Source organism: Medicago truncatula, chromosome 6, assembly GCF_003473485.1.
Source record: "Medicago truncatula cultivar Jemalong A17 chromosome 6, MtrunA17r5.0-ANR, whole genome shotgun sequence".
NCBI lineage: Eukaryota > Viridiplantae > Streptophyta > Magnoliopsida > Fabales > Fabaceae > Medicago > Medicago truncatula.
The window spans coordinates 26481227-26502459 of NC_053047.1; the positions used below are offsets into that span (position 1 = coordinate 26481227).

The 21233-nt window shown below is 33.4% G+C and overlaps 2 protein-coding genes across 2 annotated transcripts; both read left to right on the forward strand.

Moving 5' to 3' along the window:
- The first annotated feature begins 334 nt into the window (after positions 1–334).
- LOC120575920 (pentatricopeptide repeat-containing protein At1g12300, mitochondrial) lies at positions 335–16607 on the forward strand. Its single transcript, XM_039826800.1, has 3 exons — positions 335–978; positions 12750–13829; positions 16046–16607. The coding sequence occupies exons 1-3, from the start codon at positions 428–430 to the stop codon at positions 16068–16070; spliced, it is 1656 nt and encodes a 551-aa protein (XP_039682734.1). The 5' UTR covers positions 335–427; the 3' UTR covers positions 16071–16607.
- Positions 16608–18182: 1575 nt separating this feature from the next.
- LOC25481305 (putative pentatricopeptide repeat-containing protein At1g12700, mitochondrial) lies at positions 18183–19817 on the forward strand. The gene has a single exon (XM_024774170.2). It carries the CDS (start codon positions 18183–18185, stop codon positions 19815–19817), a length of 1635 nt encoding a protein of 544 aa, XP_024629938.2.
- Positions 19818–21233: the final 1416 nt, after the last annotated feature.

Consider the following 21233-nt stretch of genomic DNA (forward strand, 5'->3'; position numbering starts at 1 on the left):
AAAAAATAAGTTAAGGACCAAATGATGTATTAAGCCATACTTAATAAGAACACTTAAGACTTTTTTTCTATCCTTCACTAATATTTTTCTTAACAAGTATGAAATGACTCTTTATATAATACTCCCTCCGGTCCTATTTATAAGAGAATTTTGGGTCAATAAAAGTTGATATATTTAGTTAAAAATTCAGTCCAAATACATTCACTTTTGTTGACCTAAATTTCTGTTATACAGAGTGAGTAGCACTGTTACTTTAGCTGAACCCACTAAACATTTGTCTTTAAATTTCCATTTTCCGCCTTGTCCAAATACATTCACTTTTGTTGATCTATAATTTCCGTTGAAGCTCCGACTATCAATCACCAACAACAACAGCTTGCGTCTTCTTCTACCGCTTACCAAGCAAGTGCCGCTCACTCACGCCCAAATGTCTTCATGCTGCGCCAGGTTTCGATCTTCTACCAATCCCATTTCTCTTTTTCCCTTCTTAAGAATAAGATTATACTCTCACTCTTCATTCAATTCAAATAATCTTGATAATGTTGTTTCTTCATTCAATCATATACTTCATATGAATCCCACTCCATCGATTATTGAATTTAACAAGATATTAGGTTCCCTTGTTAAGTCTAACAACAATCATTACCCTACTGCTATTTCCCTTTTTCATCAATTGGAATTTCATGGAATTACACCAAGTATTGTTACTTTCAATATTCTCATTAATTGTTACTGCCATCTTCCGGAAATGGATTTTGCCTTTTCTCTATTCGGGAAGATTCTTAAGGTTGGGTTTCAGCCGGATATCATTACCTTTAATACTCTTATCAAAGGTTTGTGTGTTAATGGTAAGGTCAAGGAGGCTCTGCACTTTCACGATCATGTGATTTCACTTGGATTCCACTTGGACCAAGTTAGCTATGGGACCTTGATCAATGGCTTGTGTAAAATGGGAAAAACAACCGAAGCCTTACAAGTGTTGAGAAAGATTGATGGGAAATTGGTTAACACTGATGTGGTAATGTATAGCACAATCATTGATAGTTTGTGTAAAGATAAATTGGTGACCGAGGCATATGTGTTATATTCTGAAATGATTACAAAGAGAATTTCTCCCGATGTTGTCACTTTTAGTGCTCTGATTTATGGATTTTGCATTGTTGGTCAACTGAAAGAAGCATTTGGTTTGTTTCACGAAATGGTATTGAAAAACATCAACCCTGATGTGTATACTTTTAATATATTGGTCGATGCTTTTTGTAAGGAAGGAAACACGAAAGAAGCTAAAAATGTGATAGCTATGATGATGAAAGAAGGTGTGATACCGGATGTTGTTACCTACGGTTCATTAATGGATGGATATTGCCTAGTTAATAAAGTAAATAAAGCCAAACATGTGTTAAGCCTAATTTCTCGAATGGGATTGACTCCTAATGCTAATAGCTATAATATTATTATTAATGGATTCTGTAAGATTAAAATGGTCGATGAAGCCTTAAATCTCTTTAATGAAATGTGTTGCAGAGGAATTGCTCCTGATAAGGTAACTTACAGTTCTCTTATTGATGCTTTGTGCAAATCAGGGAGAATCTCTCATGCATGGGAGTTTCTTGATCAGATGCATGATAGAGGTCAACCTGCCAATGTAATCACTTACAACTCCTTCTTACATGCTTTATGTAAAAACCATCAAGTTGACAAGGCAATTGCATTGGTCAAGAAAATTAAAGACCAAGGCATTCAACCAGATATTAACACATACAATATACTTATCGATGGACTATGCAAAGAAGGAAGACTTGAGAATGCACAAGTGATTTTTCAGGATCTTTTGATTAAAGGCTATAATTTAACTGTTTGGACATATACTATTATGATCAATGGTCTTTGTTTAGAGGGCTTATTTGATGAAGCTGTGACCCTGCTGTCAAAAATGGAAGACAATGGTTGCATTCCAGATGCTGTAACTTATGAAACAATTATCCGTGCTCTCTTTAAAAATGATGAGAATGATAAGGCAGAGAAACTTCTACGTGAAATGATTGCTCGCGGTCTACTGTAAGAAAAGTATTAGTTAAGATTATTTCTTGTTACTTATTAGGTTACTTTTTAATTTTGATGACAACGATTGAATCCTAGTTATTCATTTTCATGTTTGCTTTAATGGTTACATATGCAAATGATGATCAACTACACAATGACCTCAGTATCACCTTAGTTCTAATTTGAAATCGTGTTTTTATTTTTGAAATATTTTTTCTTTCCATTGTATTGTCATTTTTTCTTCATATCGTTGTACTTTTTTTTTCATTCATTGGTTATTCTGCGTTTTAACTCACAGACCAAATAGAAACTATTATGGTTATTCTTTGTGTTCTTTGGCTGGTGGTCGTGTGTGATACAATTCATAAAATCGTGATATGTGATATATTTTTGTGTTTTAGACTTGTATAGTTTTATATGGTTGAGTCACGTACAAGTTGTGCCACTGTCGTTCGAAAAGTTGGATGGGGTCCTCTTTTTTCTTCTTCTTTGATGTTGGTAGGATGGGTCTGATACACTTTCATATTTTGTGCTATCTTGAATTTGGTATAAGGTGCATGACTCATTGGTGTAGTCATACGATAGTAATATAACAATGTGTAAGGAATGTTGACAATTACAAATATTTTTACTGACATAGTTTGTACTCTAAGATTCTAGAACCTTCTGCTGAGCTCTAGAAGCTTCAGCTGTTTGTTCCAGTTCTGCCAGTGTGGTTAAAGTTAATTAGCCACCTCTGTCCAGTTGACACTGACAACTAGGTTGTAGGTTAACTCAATAGTGACTGTAGGTTAAACTTCCCTATATAGGGATTGTAATCTGTATTTTCTGCTCTGCAATCAATAGATTAAATAATAGATCTTAGAATTCCCTGTTTTCCTGTTATACAATAACTATAGAAATTCATTTGGCCGAGCGGATGACAATCAACAACCTCCTCACTATTTAATGAATGAATTTAATCTAGAGATGCAAATCAAAAGATTAGATGTTACCTTTTTGGACACTTTGTGTCTGGTATAATTTGTTTTTTCTTCCCTTATTTTTTTTTATGTTTATTTGGCATGTATCTGTTGGTTCAGTTAGATTATCGGAACTTGGAACACTCAATCTTGTTGAGTTTACATATTAGAATGGACCTTGGAATTAAAAAGGTTGTCAAAGACTGAAGAACAGGAGCATAGTCTAATTGAATAATAGCAAAGTTCATTTTCGTAATGCATTGTCTGAATATTGGTATGCCTCTGGTTGGTGGAGGATTTAGTCTCATTTTGTGTGTGATATTTTTCTGACCTTACATGTCTTTCCCTTTTACAGCTCTAACTAATTTAACCTAAAATACAAGAAGCCTGAAATTGTGGTTTATAAAGAAATTAGAATCTCTTTGGAAGTTAATGCAAAAACTACTTAAGTTTTAGAATCTTTATCAGAAAATATGTGCATTCTTTTGTTATTTCTAACACAATTATGACTCAAAAAGAGTCATCTGATCATATACTAAATTAGGGCTTTTTACTCTTGATATAAACATTCTGGTTCTGTTATCACTACCTTGTTCCAAATGAGAAAGTAGGATGGTTTGACAGGTTTTGTGGTTTTCAATAATAGGACAATCCGGTTGTCTAGAAACCAGATGAAATTTCTAACAAAATAATATTCAGTTAGTGCTCCAGGTTTACTGATAGGATTGATTTAAGCTGTGCTACAAGTTTTTTTTTTTTTACTATTAATTAATGGCTTTAATATGTGTTTCGTCCCTGCAATTAGGGCTCATTTAAAAATTGGTCCTTGTAATCACTAATCCTGGCAAACTACCCTCCCAAAGTTTAATCATTTAAAATTTGGTCCCTGAACCTAGTTAATTACTGCCACGTCACTGATTAGCTGACGTGGCAGTGGGACTCAACAATTATGGACATGAACAGACGAAAATACCCCTAAAGGTCTTAGCCAAACGTGAATGCTTCTTCCTCCAATCTAATTGTTCATTTCCCCTTCTCTTGTTTGATTTGCAACTCTTCTTCTCCCATAAACATATTCAACATCCATGAATTAATAACCTAGGATTAAATATAAACAAACATTAATTTCCTATGAGTAAAACATTATGAGCTTCAAATAACAAATCCATTATTCATCAACCAATAAAAATCAAAACTTTGTTCACAATTTCAACCAACCCAGAAGGAGGAAGGTTGAGATCTTGCGGTTCCCTCAATTCACGTCCCAAAACCAAATCAATTCACACATGAGGGCAGTTTTATTCCATCAAAATCATTTCACACATGTAATCTCATGTCCCAAAACCAAATCAATTTTTTTTCCTGCAATTTGAACTAACCCATGACTTAACAGTTAGAGAGCTTTGTGGGTAATGATAATTGCATCCCAACTACAAACCTTGATTCCCCAAATTAGTTTTTCCCTATTTTTAATTTGAAATTTATGTTGTTGTAATTTCAAGTCATTGTGTTGTTGTCGCAATTTGATCACTGTCATAAGCCACATGAAGTAAATGGGAATGGAACATAGCTATAAGAAGAGGATACAACGTTGAAGGGTTAATGATGGAGTTTAGGACGTTTGCTCCAAAGGCTTGTGAACAGAGAGGCCGGAGAGAACGGACACCATGTATACCAGTGAACCGATTGCAAGTTCAAGTTCTCCTAGGTAGCCAAGGAACATCATGGACACCATGGAACGAGAATAGAAAATAAGAGCTGTTATGGGCCTATGGCTATTGGGAAAACAAGGATCGTTAGGGATTTCATTTCTTCCATGATGGTTGAAAAGGAACATGTATTTGGTTTGGTGTGGTCACTTATTTGACGGCGGCGAAAAGAGGATCGACGGTGGGACTGTTCACGCCGCCATGTTGTTGGTGGTGGTGTTTGTTGTTGTTCAAGTTGTTCTGGGAGTTAAGAGATGAAGGTTTATGTGAGGAGGAAGAAGTGGAGAAGATGAATTTGAGGGTATATTGGTAATTTTTGTAAATATTTCAGGGGTATTTTGGTTTGTTCAGATGAAATAAGTTAATCATAACTGCCACGTCAGCTAATCAGTGACGTGGCAGTGATTAACTGGGCTCAGGGACCAAATTTTAAATGATTAAACTTTGGGAGGGTAGTTTGCCAAGATTAGCGATTACAAGGACCAATTTTTAAATGAGCCCTAATTGCAGGGACGAAACACATATTAAAGCCTTAATTAATTGATGATGAATTACTTGATTGATCAGTATGTGCTTTTTCAGTTGAAATTTTGCTTTGCTCTCAACATAACAAACTTATTTTATGATGAAAGTCTTGCAGTTGGCTTGATTACATCGCATTAAGTTCCTCCTTATCTCTTGAACGGTAAAACTTGGTTGAGTTTTTATGAGGTGGATAGACCTTCGAGTTGAAGAAGTTAAGCATGGCTTAGAAAGATGTGGTGAGGATGATGGACCTTTGAATTACTTGAGGCTTTGACAATTTTGAAATAAGGTAGAGCTAGAAGGATTACAAACAACTTTAGAGGTAATATCAGTATCATGTTTGGATCTTTGTAGATGAGTTGACACTTCATATTTTTATTAGTCTACATGGATTTCAAGTTGTATATTCCATCGTCAATTTCTACTCAAAAACAGAAACATATATGACTAAGAATATCATAAGATCAAAATGTCAATTTGATTACTAATTATGTCACAACTATGAAAACTGTCACTGAATCGCTCTGTCTATTGGAGGTCTCATCCCCCTTCAAGATCATAATGAAGCTATTAATATCTTGAAGGATTTTACAAATATGCATACAATTAGTAACCCTTTCTTTCTTTGAGTTTGAATTGAATCTTCTTATATTTTAACAACAATTTAAGAAGAAGAGGAAGGTTGATCCATCTCGCATTGTTGGTCCATATTTCTCAGCCTCAGTTGCAATTACATAGTGTTGTGAGACAATATTTCTTTCACCCCCTGCCAGTTTTACAATCTCGTCTATAGGTCTTACTTCCTTTCCTTCCCCACTTTACTCATGTGACTGTCACTCTTCTGAAAATCTTCTTTTATATTTGTTTGGATAAACAACTTAATATAAGCACTTATCATATAAGTGCTTATGTATAAACTATTTCTATAACAAAAAATAAACTTAAGTCAAATTGTTTTCATAGAGGTTAAAAGTTGTTTTGATAAGTTATTATGCAGAGCTTATGGAAATAAGTTGAAAACAGTTATGAACCTAATTGGATATTTTATAGAAATAAGTTATTCCCTAATTTGGAAGCATTTGATAGCTTTCTTAATTGAGGTGCAAAACTTTTCTGATAGCTAATAGCAAGCCTAGCATGAAATACTAGACATACGTGATTTTGATACCGTGCTTGGTAGTGTGGTTATGCTGTCTGTGGAGTGGACCTGTCTGTGTTTCCAGAATTTGTGTCTAGAAAAGTAATGAATCTGTGTTGATGGTTAAGAATAGCGCTGGTAGTGTCGTTATGCAGTAGCACTTTTTACTGCACCACCAACACTGTTATGGCTTTGAGCAGTTAGAACACCAAAAAGTGATAGCTTCGTTGGAATTGAAGAAGCACAATAGAGTGATTGAATTGAACGGGATAGTTTGGCAGTTGTAGTTGTAAACAATGTAGTCAGGAACGAGTTCCTACGTAGGATCGGTCGGCCGGTGAAAGAACGTAAACACGAGGAACGTAACACGGTTCGTAAGCAGGATCGATAGGTTGTCGATAGAATTGAGATAAATATATAGGGAAAATAGAGGAAAAACAGGGGAGCCAAGCATAAAAACAGAGATATTAGAGGAAAAAATGGCAAAAAACAGAGGAAACAGAGCAAAACAGAGAAAACATGGTTCGTAAGTAGGATCGAAGCACGGTCGAAGTGCTGTGGCACGTAAGATCGTGCGATCCTACGTGCTGGGACTCGTTCCTGACTACCTTGGTTGTAAAGGAGTGATATGGCTTGGAAACAGGGAAATTCTTACTGTTTTTGGAGATTAGCAAGCAGACTTTGCTTTGTTTTGGTTATTTAAAGGGGTATATTGGATAAAGAACATTAGGGATTGTGTTTTCGAAGATTTTGATATTAATATGTACTCCATTTAGATTGGATTTAGATTTGAATTTGGATTTACTTATGATTATAATTAGTAAATTTTCAATTGAGTTTTGGTGATACATATTTTGACATAAGTTTCGTTATGTTGCAAAATATGGTTTTAGACATGTGTTTTAAGAATGGTGTTTTGAAAACTACGGTGATGTTGCAAAGTCAATTGCGTAGTAGAAAGCTTCTAGCGTGGTTAAAAATCCATCAATGTCACTCCTTTGAGCCTATTGGTAGTTTAGAAATGTTTTGTTTTGAGTTGTACAAACATCTAGTTATGTCACTTTGAGATTCTGGCTGATAATACAAGTTTATAGACATGATTCATATCTTGGAAAATATTCAAAATACAGAGGGTACTATGTCGAAATTTCAGTGGGTATCATTTTAAGTGAAAATCAATTTAAAAATTGTTTAAATTATAGTGTGCCAAGTGTCGTTAATAGACTTGCCTGACTAGGATGTTCTAGTTCGTGCGCCGATCACTATTGTGAATTTTGGGTCGTGACAACCTCATCTCATTTAATTGTATAAAAAAAATTAATGTTTAATATTTTATTGTCAAACCTATTATTTAATTTTTAAATTTCCTCTTAATTAATAGGGTGTTTGTTAACTTTTACTTTATGAGATTTACTTGAAGAGAGAAAGTTATGACTAGTTACACATGATTTTTTTTTTTTTTTTGTCAATTTGTACACATGAATTTATTCATCCTTCTAGAACGAAAAAAAAAATTCCACGCTTTGCCTTGAAAATAAAACATTTTTCATAGCTCAAGTGATTATGTTCAACCTGTTAATGAGCTTCACCAAATGATGAATTGTAACACCCCGTTTCCCAAAATCAATTAAATAATAATTTTTCAACATCAGAGTAAAACCTCAAACGGCATGTCACATCGCATTCATAATAATCATCTTAAATAGGATATAATTAAAATTCATTTAAATAAACATCCTTCAAATTTTCATTAAATCTGCAGCGGAAATTTTATCACCAACAACAATCCACAACTGTCATAAACTCCATAATAAATTCTTGGCATGAAAGTCTAAATATCATAAATTCCAACACCAGTAGGGCTACACCAACAATATTCAAAATTTGATACATAGGAAGAAATTAAACAAATAAAATCCCATCCCATGTAATCAGAGCCCTAGACACTTTGAGCCACCACCAACTACTCAGGATCATCTGCAAGTTACCCATAGGAAGGGCAACGTTTTTAAGTAGAAGGGGTGAGATTCACAACAATAATATAGATAAAGAATGCATCAATCGAATCTAACACCCTATCATATAATTCATCAACAGTATATAAATCTCATTATTTTCAAACATCATCAACAACGGTAATTAATAACCCACTCAACGACTCATGCAACTCATCACCACTCCACTAAGACTCCGCTAACAACACCCATGCATGTGGTATCGAAATCAGGACCGTAGCCCTCACCGCTGTAGAATGGTTAAAGCATTCATTTTCATGACATAAATCCTCACCACTAACACCACTTTGAGCAACTAGTACTCCACCACTTTGAACGACAAGGCGTTCCAGAGCCGAAGCTCTCCCACTGTTATGCTTATGCAACTGACCCACTTGAGTATATCTACATACAATCCAACCTATGCATATATATGTATATGACTCACCTCCCCAATTTACAATATTCATGTATAACTTAATTAAATAAAAGCATACATCCAGCCATCATCCATTCATTACCACCAATTTATAACATCCAGAAAAGTACACCAATCATAAAAGCCATGCTTTAATCAAGAAGACAAATCAACCATTCACAACAGAAATCAATCCAACAAAATTATGGGCAGCTCGCCTCGCGAGCACATCTGCTCGCTATGGCGAGCTCAAGAAACAGGGCACTCGCCATGGCGAGTTCGAGGCGAACTCGAGCCGAACAGAAATATGGTGCTCTCGGGAGTTTTGACATTTTTCTCACTAAATCTTCATTTTTAAGTTCTCTAATCATCCTTTTAATCTGAAAAATTGTCCCAGACCTCTCCAAAAACATCTAGGCACTTAAAACTATCCAAGTTACGGCTTATAAGAACACTTCAAAAATCCAGTTTTCCTCGCAGGTACTCGCCATGGCGAGCCATCTCACTCGCGAGGCGAGCCATGAAGTTGCTCACTCGCTATGGCGAGCATAGGCTACTCGCGAGGCGAGTGATGAACTTCTGTACGGGCAGAATGCAGGTTTTTCCCAAAAATCCCATTTTTCTCATCTTCACTCCCCAAATTAGTTTACAGATTTGAAATGAAATGTTGTTCACACTTAGAACCTATTTCTAACCCCAAAACATCAATCTATGCACTCAAATCCACTAATTCAACATAAACCTAGAATTCCCAATTTCTACCAAAACCTGTCAAACTCAAAATCAGAATTCAAAATCAATACAATTGCAGTAAACCTCACCCTTACCTTAGTTTTGCAGAAGAAAAATTCACAACAAAAGATCCTTGGCTCTACTTGCTCTTCTCTCTCTTTTCTCCCAAAAGTCTTGTTTCTACGTAAAATAGTTTCTCTGGTTTTTCCTTTCTTTAACTCCCAAAATGTAACTCCCCTAATTAGCAATTAACTCCCCCCCTTAATTCTATTAATCATAACATAACCCCTAAAACTCTAATTAATTATCTTTCCCACTTATTCTAATTATTAATAACATAAACCATATAATTAAATAAACACACCACATAAATCACTAAAAATCATATATAAGACTCCACATAATCAAAAATATTAAAATAACGATTAGAGTGTTACACGAATCGTTTGGGAGAACCCGAGTTCGATTCCTAGATGGAACAATACTTTAACAAACTGGTCGATCTCTGGATTATCAAAGCCCCTTCATTTGTTAACCTTTATAAAAAATATCTTTCTCGAAAATATTTGATACATAGGAAAAAAATTTAATAAACTTTTGAGAAACATGAATAAATATTTCTTACATCTTTATTCTATAAACATTATATACGGGTGTTCGTGATGGAATTTAGATCAATTTTGAGGTAAAAACTCATCCGATCAAAAATAAAAATCAAATGCAGTTATGTTTGGAAGACTATATACAAAAATCAATCTAATCTGATACAAATATACATTGTTTAGTTTGAATCGGTTTTTGATTATCCAAAATATAAAAGTTAATTTTTTTTAATTAATATTAATATTAGTCAAAGACGGTAAAATAATAAATTTGATCCAAAAAATAACATAAAATATATTAAGGGATTAACAATAAAGAATGAAAGTGAGCGATTTTGTTAAAAAAATACTCCCTCCGTCTCAAATTGTATGTCGCTTTAGGGAAAAAAATTTGTCCCAAATTATATGTCGCTACCAATGCAATATTAATGCTACTTTTTCTATTATAACCTTAATTATTTATTACTCTCTCTTCTTTCATTTCTTTCATTTATTTTTCCCATATTATTTACTAAGGACTATTTTGTAAAACAACTCATAATATCTCTTCACACGATATTAATTACATTTCTTAATATGTGTGAAATGCCCAAAACATCATACAATTTGGGACGGAGGGAGTATTGTTTTACAATAACTGATCCATTTTACTTTACAATGCAATATTAATTATTTTTTTTAAATTATAACTTTAATTAATACTAATTTCATCACTCTAAATTAACACTTGGACTTTTTTTTTCTTTCTATCCTTCACTAATATATTTTTCTTAACAAGTATGAAATGACTCTCTATATAATACTCCCTCCGTCCCAAATTATATGTCACTTTAGAAAAAATATTTGTCCCAAATTGTATGTTGCTTTACAATACCAATGAAAAATTAATGTTACTTTTCATATTATATCTTAACTATTTATTACTCTCTCTTCTTCGAATTCCTTCATTTATCTTTTCCATATCATTTATTGAGGACAATTTTGTAAAACAACTCATAATATCTCGTTCCCACACAATATTAATTACATTTCTTAATATGTGTGAAATGCTCAAAACGTCACACAATTTGGGACGGAGGGAGTAGCACTATTACTTTAGCTAAACCCACTAAACATTTGTCTTTAAATTTCCACTTTACACCTTGTTTAATATTTGTTTGTTTGTTTCACTTTCCGCAAAAAGGAAATTGTTGCATATTCCTAAAAAAAATAAAAAAATAGAAATTGAATTGGGGAAAAATCTATAATTTCCGTTGAGTAAATATTCAATTTCCCTCCTGAAATTGTAAGTTTCATCAATTACCCCTCTGAAATTAACAAAATTTCAATTACCCCCTGAAATTTCACAACGTTAGTCAATTTACCCCTTCCGTCAAATTTTTCTGTTAGTGAACATGACGTTTTGCAAATACCCCCAGAAGTTTTGCACTTATGTGCAAAATGCCCTCCAAACTTAAAAATTTATATTATTTTTTTATTAAAAACAAACAATTAATAGTTAAATATTAAAACTAACTATTAATTTTGGAATTTGGGAAAACTACATGCATATATACATCAAAATAGGCTCCAAAATGAGGAAAAATATGTATTTTTTAAAGTGACAATAATGAGATGATTTGTAGATTAATATTGGGGGTTGTGTAGTTTAAATGGTTTGAGCAAATTGTTGAAGGAGTTGGAGGAGTTAAAAGACTAAGGTAGTGAAGGAGAAAATATAAATTTAAATCTGATTATTAATTTGTTTATAAACCTCTAAAAATAATAATTTGTCTATTAGAAATAACAATTATTGTCACTTTAAAAATACATATTTTTTTCTATTTTGATGTATATATGTATGTAGTTTTTCCAAACTCCAAAATTAATAGTTAGCTTTAATATTTAACTATTAATTGTTTGTTTTTAAGAAATTTTTTTTTTTTTTTTTAAGTTTAGGGGCATTTTGCACATAATTGCAAAACTTCAGGGGGTATTTGCAAAACGTCATGTTCACTGACAGAAAAATTTGACGGAGGGGGTAAATTGACTAACGTTGTGGGGGTAATTGAAGTTTTGTTAATTTCATGAGGATAAGTGATGAAACTTACAATTTCAAGGGGGAAATTGACTATTTACTCAATTTCCGTTGAAGCTCTGACTATCAATCAATCACCAACAACAACAGCTTGCGTCTTCTTCTACCGCTTACCAAGCAAGCAAGTGCCGCTCACTCACGCCCAAATGTCTTCATGCTGCGCCAGGTTTCGATCTTCTACCAATCCCATTTCTCTTTTTCCCTTCTTAAGAATAAGATTATACTCTCACTCTTCATTCAATTCAAATAATCTTGATAATGTTTTCTTCATTCAATCATATACTTCATATGAATCCCACTCCATCGATTATTGAATTTAACAAGATATTAGGTTCCCTTGTTAAGTCTAACAACAATCATTACCCTACTGCTATTTCCCTTTTTCATCAATTGGAATTTCATGGAATTACACCAAGTATTGTTACTTTCAATATTCTCATTAATTGTTACTGCCTTCTTCGGGAAATGGATTTTGCCTTTTCTCTATTCGGGAAGATTCTCAAGGTTGGGTTTCAGCCGAATACCATTACCTTTAATACTCTTATCAAGGTTGAGAAAGATTGATGGGAAATTGGTTAACACTGATGTGGTAATGTATAGCACAATCATTGATTGTTTGTGTAAAGATAAATTGGTGACCGAGGCATATGTGTTATATTCTGAAATGATTACAAAGAGAATTTCTCCCAATGTTGTCACTTTCAATTCTCTAATTTATGGATTTTGCATCGTTGGTCGACTGAAAGAAGCATTTGGGTTGTTCCATGAAATGCTATTGACAAACATCCTCCCAGATGTTTATACTTTCAGCATATTGGTTGATGGTCTATGTAAGGAAGGAAAGATCAAAGAAGCTAAAAATGTGATAGCTGTGATGATGAAAGAAGGTGTGATACCGAATGTTGTTACCTACGGTTCATTAATGGATGGATATTGCCTAGTTAATGAAGTAAATAAAGCCAAACATGTGTTAAGCCTGATTTCTCGAATGGGATTGACTCCTAATGCTAATAGCTATAATATTATTATTAATGGATTCTGTAAGATTAAAATGGTCGATCAAGCCTTAAATCTCTTTAATGAAATGTGTTGCAGAGGAATTGCTCCTGATAAGGTAACTTACAATTCTCTCATTGATGGTTTGTGCAAATCAGGGAGAATCTCTCATGCATGGGAGCTTCTTGATCAGATGCATGATAGAGGTCAACATGCAAATGTGATCACTTACAATTCCTTCTTACACGCTTTATGTAAAAACCATCAAGTTGACAAGGCAATTGCATTTGTCAAGAAAATTAAAGATCAGGGCATTCAACCCAATATTAACACATACAATATACTTATCGATGGACTGTGCAAAGAAGAAAGACTTGAGAATGCACAAGTGATTTTTCAGGATCTTTTGATTAAAGGCTATAAGCTAACACTCTGGACATATACAATTATGATTAATGGTCTTTGTCTGGAGGGATTGTTTGATGAAGCTATGACCCTACTGGAAAAAATGGAAGACAATGGTTGCATTCCAGATGCTGTAACTTATGCAACAATTATCCGTGCTCTCTTTAAAAATGATGAGAATGATAAGGCAGAGAAACTTCTACGTGAAATGATTGCTCGCGGTCTACTGTAAGAAAAGTATTAGTTAAGATTATTTCTTGTTACTTTTGAATTTTGATGACAACGATTGAATCTTAGTTATTCATTTTCATGTTTGCTTTAACGGTTACATATGCAAATGATGATCAACTACACAATGACATCACTATCACCTTAGTTCTAATTTGAAATCGTGTTTTTATTTTTGAAATATTTTTTCTTTCCATTGTATTGTCATTTTTTCTTCATATCGTTGTATTTTTTTTTTCATTCATTGGTTATTCTGCGTTTTAACTCACAGACCAAATAGAAACTATTATGGTTATTCTTTGTGATCTTTGGCTGGTGGTCGTGTGTGATACAATTCATAAAATCGTGATATGTGATATATTTTTGTGTTTTAGACTTGTACAGTTTTATATGGTTGAGTCACGTACAAGTTGTGCAACTGTCGTTCGAAAAGTTGGATGGGGTCCTCTTTTTTCTTCTTCTTTGATGTTGGTAGGATGGGTCTGATACACTTTCATATCTTGTGCTATCTTGAATTTGGTATAAGGCGCATGACTCATTGGTGTAGTCATACAATAGCAATATAACAATGTGTTAATGTATATGGAATTTGACAATTACAAATATTTTTACCGACTTAGTTTGTACTCTAAGATTCTAGAACCTTCTGCTGAGCTCTAGAAGCTGCAGCCGTTTGTTCCAGTTCTGCCAGTGTGGTTAAAGTTAATTAGCCACCTCTGTCCAGCTGACACTGACAACTAGGATGTAGGTTAACTCAATAGTGACTGTAGGTTAAGCTTTCCTAATAGGGATTTTAACATAATAGATCGAATAACAAATTTTAGAATTCTCTGTTTTTTGTTAAACAATAACTATTGAAATACATTTGGCTGAGAGGTTAATTCCACCATTACACATTGTACTAGCTTAATATTTCTTTTGTTGAGTGGATGAATATCAACAACCTCCTCACTATTTAATAAAGGAATTTTTATCAGTAGAGATGAAAATGAAATGTTACCTTTTTGAACACCTTGTCTTTGGTAGAATGGACCTTGGAATTAAAAATATTGTCGAAGACTGATAGTTGATTGGAAAGATAGCTAAGTTCATTTTCGTACACAGTGATGCATTATCTGAATATTGTTATGCCTCTGATTGGTGGTGGATTTAGTCTCATTTTTCTGACCATAATATAAGAAGCCTGAAAATGTGGTTTATAAAGAAATTAGAATCTCTTTGGAAATTAATGTAAAAACTGCTTAAATTTTAGAATCTTTATTAGCAAATATGTGCATTCTTTTGTTATTTCTAACACAATTATGACTCAAAGAATCATCTGATCATATGCTAAATTTTTCGTGTTTAGCTGCTCTTGTTAAGTCCAAAAGAAGATTTTTAAGTGTTAAGTGATATTAGTAATGAAGGTCTGATTTGCATTTTTGGCCAGCAAGCTTTAGGATATGTTTAAATTGAAGGATTTGAGCTTATATACTGACATAAATACTTGTGGGATTATTTGGAATAGTTTATGGAAAGAACTTGGGACATATCCACAAGTTGTTTTCAACTAAGGTCTCCATTCTCTAATATAGCTTATTAAAACAACTTCTAGCTTATACGAAAATAGTTGGTTCAAGCAGTATCACATGCTTTGACGATGGGTTATGCATTTCCTTTATGCACATTTCTCACACTTCGTCACCTTTTTACGAACTCTAATATTCAGTCTATTCTTTGGTTACTGTCTTACTGTAGAAAGCCAAATAAACTACCTCTCCGATGATAATTTATATTATTTGATGAGTCTATTCTCACACCTTCTCTAGTGCACATTATATGATGCTATTCTAATTTTCCACCTCTTTCATTTCAATCTAGTTAGTTGACCATCATTCCAATAAGGCATGATCCTAAAACTTAGCCTGGAAATGGGATAAATAGGTGGGTGACTAGTGGCAGTATTGCTTAGCCTGCATATTGAAGTTGTAATGCAAAAAAGTAAAAAATTAAGTTTTTGGAAGGGTTCGAAGTCTGAGTCATCAATTGTTTTTGCACGTTTTTTTGTTTCTAGCGTGCGTTGTGTTGGTAGCTGTGGCTATGTTGCTGGGAGGTTGTACTGTGAAGCTGTTTTTGTGTTGATTTTGCTGCTGTATATCCGTGCAGTTTGTTTTCTCGTCGTTTTTGGCTTTCAGTTCGGTTAAGGCTTGTTTTTGAGTTTTTTTTTTTCGTTGTAGGGGCATGTTGGCTATGTCAGACTAAGCCAGTTATTCAGAAAATGAAGGTTGATTAGATATTATGGGGAAGTTGGACTCACTATTGTGGCGGGTATGTAGGTTGTACTAAGTCAGTATGCATTGCTGCCCTGTGTTGAGTTTCAATTATTGAGTCTGTTGTGGGAGGTTGGATTCCAATTTCAGTTTGAATTTAATATCTTGCCTACATAATTATGCAATAGCTAAGAGGAGGTTGCGTTGTGCTGGTGTCAGTACTTGTAGTGTGCTGGAGTCGGTTGTGTTCACATGATTCTTGTAGTTTCTACCGTTATCATTGGCGTACTTAAAGATCTATCCAGCATCCAGTGGATACCTTCCGTTAGGGCTTTTTAAGCTTGATATCAACATTATGGTTCTGTTATCACTACCTTGTTCCAAATGAGAAAGTAGGAAGGTTTGACAGGTTTTGTGGTTTTCGATAATAGGACAATCTGGTTGGTTAGAAACCAGATGAAATTTCTAACAAAATAATATTCAGTTAGTGCTCCAGGTTTACTGATAGGATTGATTTAAGCTGTGCTACAAGTTTTTTTTTTATTATTAATTAATTGATAATTACCTGATTGATCAGTATGTGCTTTTTCAGTTGAAATTTTGCTTTGCTATCAACATAACATACTTATTTTATGATGAAGGTTGATCCATCTCGCATTGTTGGTCCATATTTCTCAGCCTCAGTTGCAATTACATAGTGTTGTGAGACAATATTTCTTTCACCCCCTGCCAGTTTTACAATCTCGTCTATAGGTCTTACTTCCTTTCCTTCCCCACTTTACTCATGTGACTGTCACTCTTCTGAAAATCTTCTTTTATATTTGTTTGGATAAACAACTTAATATAAGCACTTATCATATAAGTGCTTATGTATAAACTATTTCTATAACAAAAAATAAACTTAAATCAAATTGTTTTCATAGAGGTTAAAAGTTGTTTTGATAAGTTACTATGCAGAGCTTATGGAAATAAGTTGAAAACAGTTATGAACCTAATTGGATATTTTATAGAAATAAGTTATTCCTTAATTCTTAATTGAGGTGCAAAACTTTTCTGATAGGAATACAATTTAACAAACTTTTCAGAGACATGAATAAATACTTCTTACATCTTTATTCTACAAACATTATATAGGGGTGTTCGTGATGCAATTTAGATTAATTTTGAGGTAAAAACTCATCCGATCAAAAATAAAAATCAAATGCAGTTATGTTTGGAAGACTATATACAAAAATCGATCTAATCTGATACAAATATACGTGGTTTAGTTTGAATCGGTTTTTATTATCCAAAATATAAAAGTTAATTTTTTTTAATTAATATTAATATTAGTCAAAGATGGTAAAATAATAAATTTGATCCAAAAAATAACACAAAATATATTAAGGGATTTTAACAATAAAGAATGAAAGTGAGCGATGTTGTTAAAAAATACTCCCTCCGTCTCAAATTGTATGTCGCTTTAAGGGAAAAAGTTTGTCCCAAACTATACGTCGCTTTACAATACCAATGCAATATTAATGTTACTTTTTCCATTATAACTTTAAGTATTTATTACTCTCTCTTCTTTCATTTATCTTTCCCATATTATTTATTAAGGACTATTTTGTAAAACAACTCATAATATCTCTTCACACAATATTAATTACATTTCTTAATATGTGTGAAATGTCCAAAACATCATACAATTTGGGACTGAGCGAGTATTGTTTTACAATAACTGATCAATTTTACTTTACAATGCAATATTAATTATTTTTTTTCCAATTATAACTCTACTTAATACTAATTTTATCACTCATATTTCAACAGATTCTTTTTTGCATTTATGATAATGATAAATATATCAACACTTAAAACTTTTTTCTTTCGTTCACTAATACATTTTTGTTAATATATATATGAAATGAGCTCTACTAGTTTAGCTAAAGCCACTAAACATTTGTCTTTAAATTTCTACTTTCAGCCTTGTTTAATAGAAATAGAAATTGAATTGGGGAAAAATCTATAATTTCCGTTGAAGCTCCGACTATCAATCACCAACAACAACAGCTTGCGTCTTCTTCTACCGCTTACCAGGCAAGTGCCGCTCACTCACGCCCAAATGTCTTCATGCTGCGCCAGGTTTCGATCTTCTACCAATCCCATTTCTCTTTTTCCCTTCTTAAGAATAAGATTATACTCTCACTCTTCATTCAATTCAAATAATCTTGATAATGTTGTTTCTTCATTCAATCATATGCTTCATATGAATCCCACTCCATCGATTATTGAATTTAACAAGATATTAGGTTCCCTTGTTAAGTCTAACAACAATCATTACCCTACTGCTATTTCCCTTTTTCATCAATTGGAATTTCATGGAATTACACCTGATATTGTTACTTTCAATATTCTCATTAATTGTTACTGCCATCTTTGGGAAATGGATTTTGCCTTTTCTCTATTCGGGAAGATTCTCAAGGTTGGGTTTCAGCCGAATACCATTACCTTTAATACTCTTATCAATGGTTTGTGTGTTAATGGTAAGGTCAAGGAGGCTCTGCACTTTCACGATCATGTGATTTCACTTGGATTCCACTTGGACCAAGTTAGCTATGGGACCTTGATCAATGGCTTGTGTAAATTGGGAAAAACAACCAAAGCCTTACAAGTGTTGAGAAAGATTGATGGGAAATTGGTTAACACTAATGTTGTAATGTATAGCACAATCATTGATAGTTTGTGTAAAGAGAAATTGGTGACTGAGGCTTATGAGTTATATTCTCAAATGATTGTAAAGAAAGTTTCTCCTGATGTTGTTACTTTGAGCTCTCTAATATATGGATTTTGCATTGTTGGTCAACTGAAAGAAGCATTTTGTTTGTTCCATGAAATGCTATTGACAAACATCCACCCAGATGTTTATACTTTTAATATATTGGTTGATGCTCTTTGTAAGGAAGGAAAGATCAAAGAAGCTAAAAATGTGATAGCTGTGATGATGAAAGAAGGCGTGGAACCTGATGCTGTTACATATAATACATTAATGGATGGGTATTGCCTAGCTAATGAAGTGAATAAGGCAAAGAATGTATTCAACGTCATAGGAAAAAGGAGAATGACACCTAATGTTTGCAGCTACAATATCATTATTAATGGTTTATGTAAGATTAAAATGGTTGATGAAGCCTTAAATCTCTTTAATGACATGTGTTGCAGAGGAATTGCTCCTGATAAGGTAATTTACAGTTCTCTTATTGATGCTTTGTGCAAATCAGGGAGAATCTCTCATGCATGGGAGCTTCTTGATCAGATGCATGATAGAGGTCAACCTGCCGATGTGATCACTTACAATTCCTTCTTACACGCTTTATGTAAAAACCATCAAGTTGACAAGGCAATTGCATTGGTCAAGAAAATTAAAGATCAGGGCATTCAACCCAATATTAACACATACAATATACTTATCGATGGACTATGCAAAGAAGGAAGACTTGAGAATGCACAAGTGATTTTTCAGGATCTTTTGATTAAAGGCTATAAGGTAACACTCTGGACATATACTATTATGATCAATGGTCTTTGTTTAGAGGGCTTATTTGATGAAGCTGTGACCCTGCTGTCAAAAATGGAAGACAATGGTTGCATTCCAGATGCTGTAACTTATGAAACAATTATCCGTGCTCTCTTTAAAAATGATGAGAATGATAAGGCAGAGAAAATTCTACGTGAAATGATTGCTCGCGGTCTACTTTAAGAGAAATGTAGCTATGTTCATTTTGTGATGAGAATGGTGTAGTTTTAGTTGAAAATCATGTCACATTATTTTCATTTTGTTATTGTAATGATCGAAATGGTTGATTGTTTTGATTATTGACTTAGTTATATTTTATTTCCAATGTGCAGTCAATTTTCTTCATATTGTTGTATGATTTTTTTCATTCATTGGTCATTCTGAAGTCCTGAGTTTTAAATGGTTCATGCAGTTGACCCCATTTAGATGGAAGAAACATTTGTTTTTTTTATTGCATTTTTCTTACATTGTTTCCACATCAAGGGAAAATGTAAGTATTCAACCTTGTGTTTGTACCATCTAATTTTTCCATAAGGCGACAATTGTTGATATATTCTTTGAAGTTATTGTTGGCCAAATAATTGGAGCTTTTTGAAGGGCTGGAAATCATTTCAGGTATGTGTGTTCTATTGATAACCTTGAATATACTTTTACGGAAGAATGAAGAATACATATATAAGGAATTAGTTCATTTAGACAAATCATTTTTGGACAACATCCATAGCATACTTGTTTTGGATGAAGTAAGTAGAGAACATTGATGCACACTGCTTCTTGCTTACTAACATGGCTAGAGTATTAAGAATTTAAAGATTATGCAGGAAATGAAGGGTGGATTTCTGTTCAGGAATGGTAAGCAAAGGTTAAGTGTGTTAGTTGCTGCTGGCCTACTATTATGCATTGAATGGATTGATGTCAAAAGGAATGTTGAAATGCATAATTTTTCGAGGGATGTGTTCTTTATAAGGTGTTGTCTTCTCTGTTTCAATGTATAAGTCCTTAGCTTGAAGTGGGATGTTTTGGTTTTGGTCATGGGATGTTAATTTTTGACATTTTAGAAATTCTTGGTAGCTGCGAATTTTCATTAATTTCGGTCACTGAGAGAGATATGTACGCACTTCATAAAGTGGTCTCTTGTTATTGATGAGGCGTGTTTCTGCTGTTGGTATTGAATAGAAGGATACAATGTCTTATTTCAGTACTATCTTGAATTTGTATAGGGTATGCACATCAACTGCTCCCTGTTAAGCACATCAATTGGCAAGAGACCTGCATTGTTATATACAGAGGCCGGGGTTCGAACTCCGGACACTCCACTTATTTACCTTGAAAAAGGTGAATTCTAGCCACCAGACTACATGTATGAAAGGAAAAAAAAGAATTGGAGGGCGAAATTGAATAATTATAGTTTTCTTATTTTTGAAATTTTCAAGTGAAAATCATGTATTTTGTCAACAAAAAGAAAATGTTGAATCACATTTGATTATAAGTTATGTTTTTGAATCATAAAGCCAATCATATGCATAGTTCAAATGATCTAAATGAAAGAAAAAGAGAAAGTGTCAAAACTACCTCATAGTGGAGTGGGTGTGTAAGAAT

What these genes read in the sequence shown, in the direction of transcription:
- LOC25481305 (XM_024774170.2), top strand. Translation starts at nt 18,183, where the DNA reads ATGTCTTCATGCTGCGCCAGGTTTCGATCTTCTACCAATCCCATTTCT.
- LOC120575920 (XM_039826800.1), top strand. Translation starts at nt 428, where the DNA reads ATGTCTTCATGCTGCGCCAGGTTTCGATCTTCTACCAATCCCATTTCT. An exon ending in ACAACCGAAGCCTTACAAGT is followed by an intron (nt 979 to 12,749) that starts GTTGAGAAAGAT and finishes ACTCTTATCAAG; the next exon opens with GTTGAGAAAGATTGATGGGA. An exon ending in ATGATTGCTCGCGGTCTACT is followed by an intron (nt 13,830 to 16,045) that starts GTAAGAAAAGTA and finishes TTTTCGTTGTAG; the next exon opens with GGGCATGTTGGCTATGTCAG.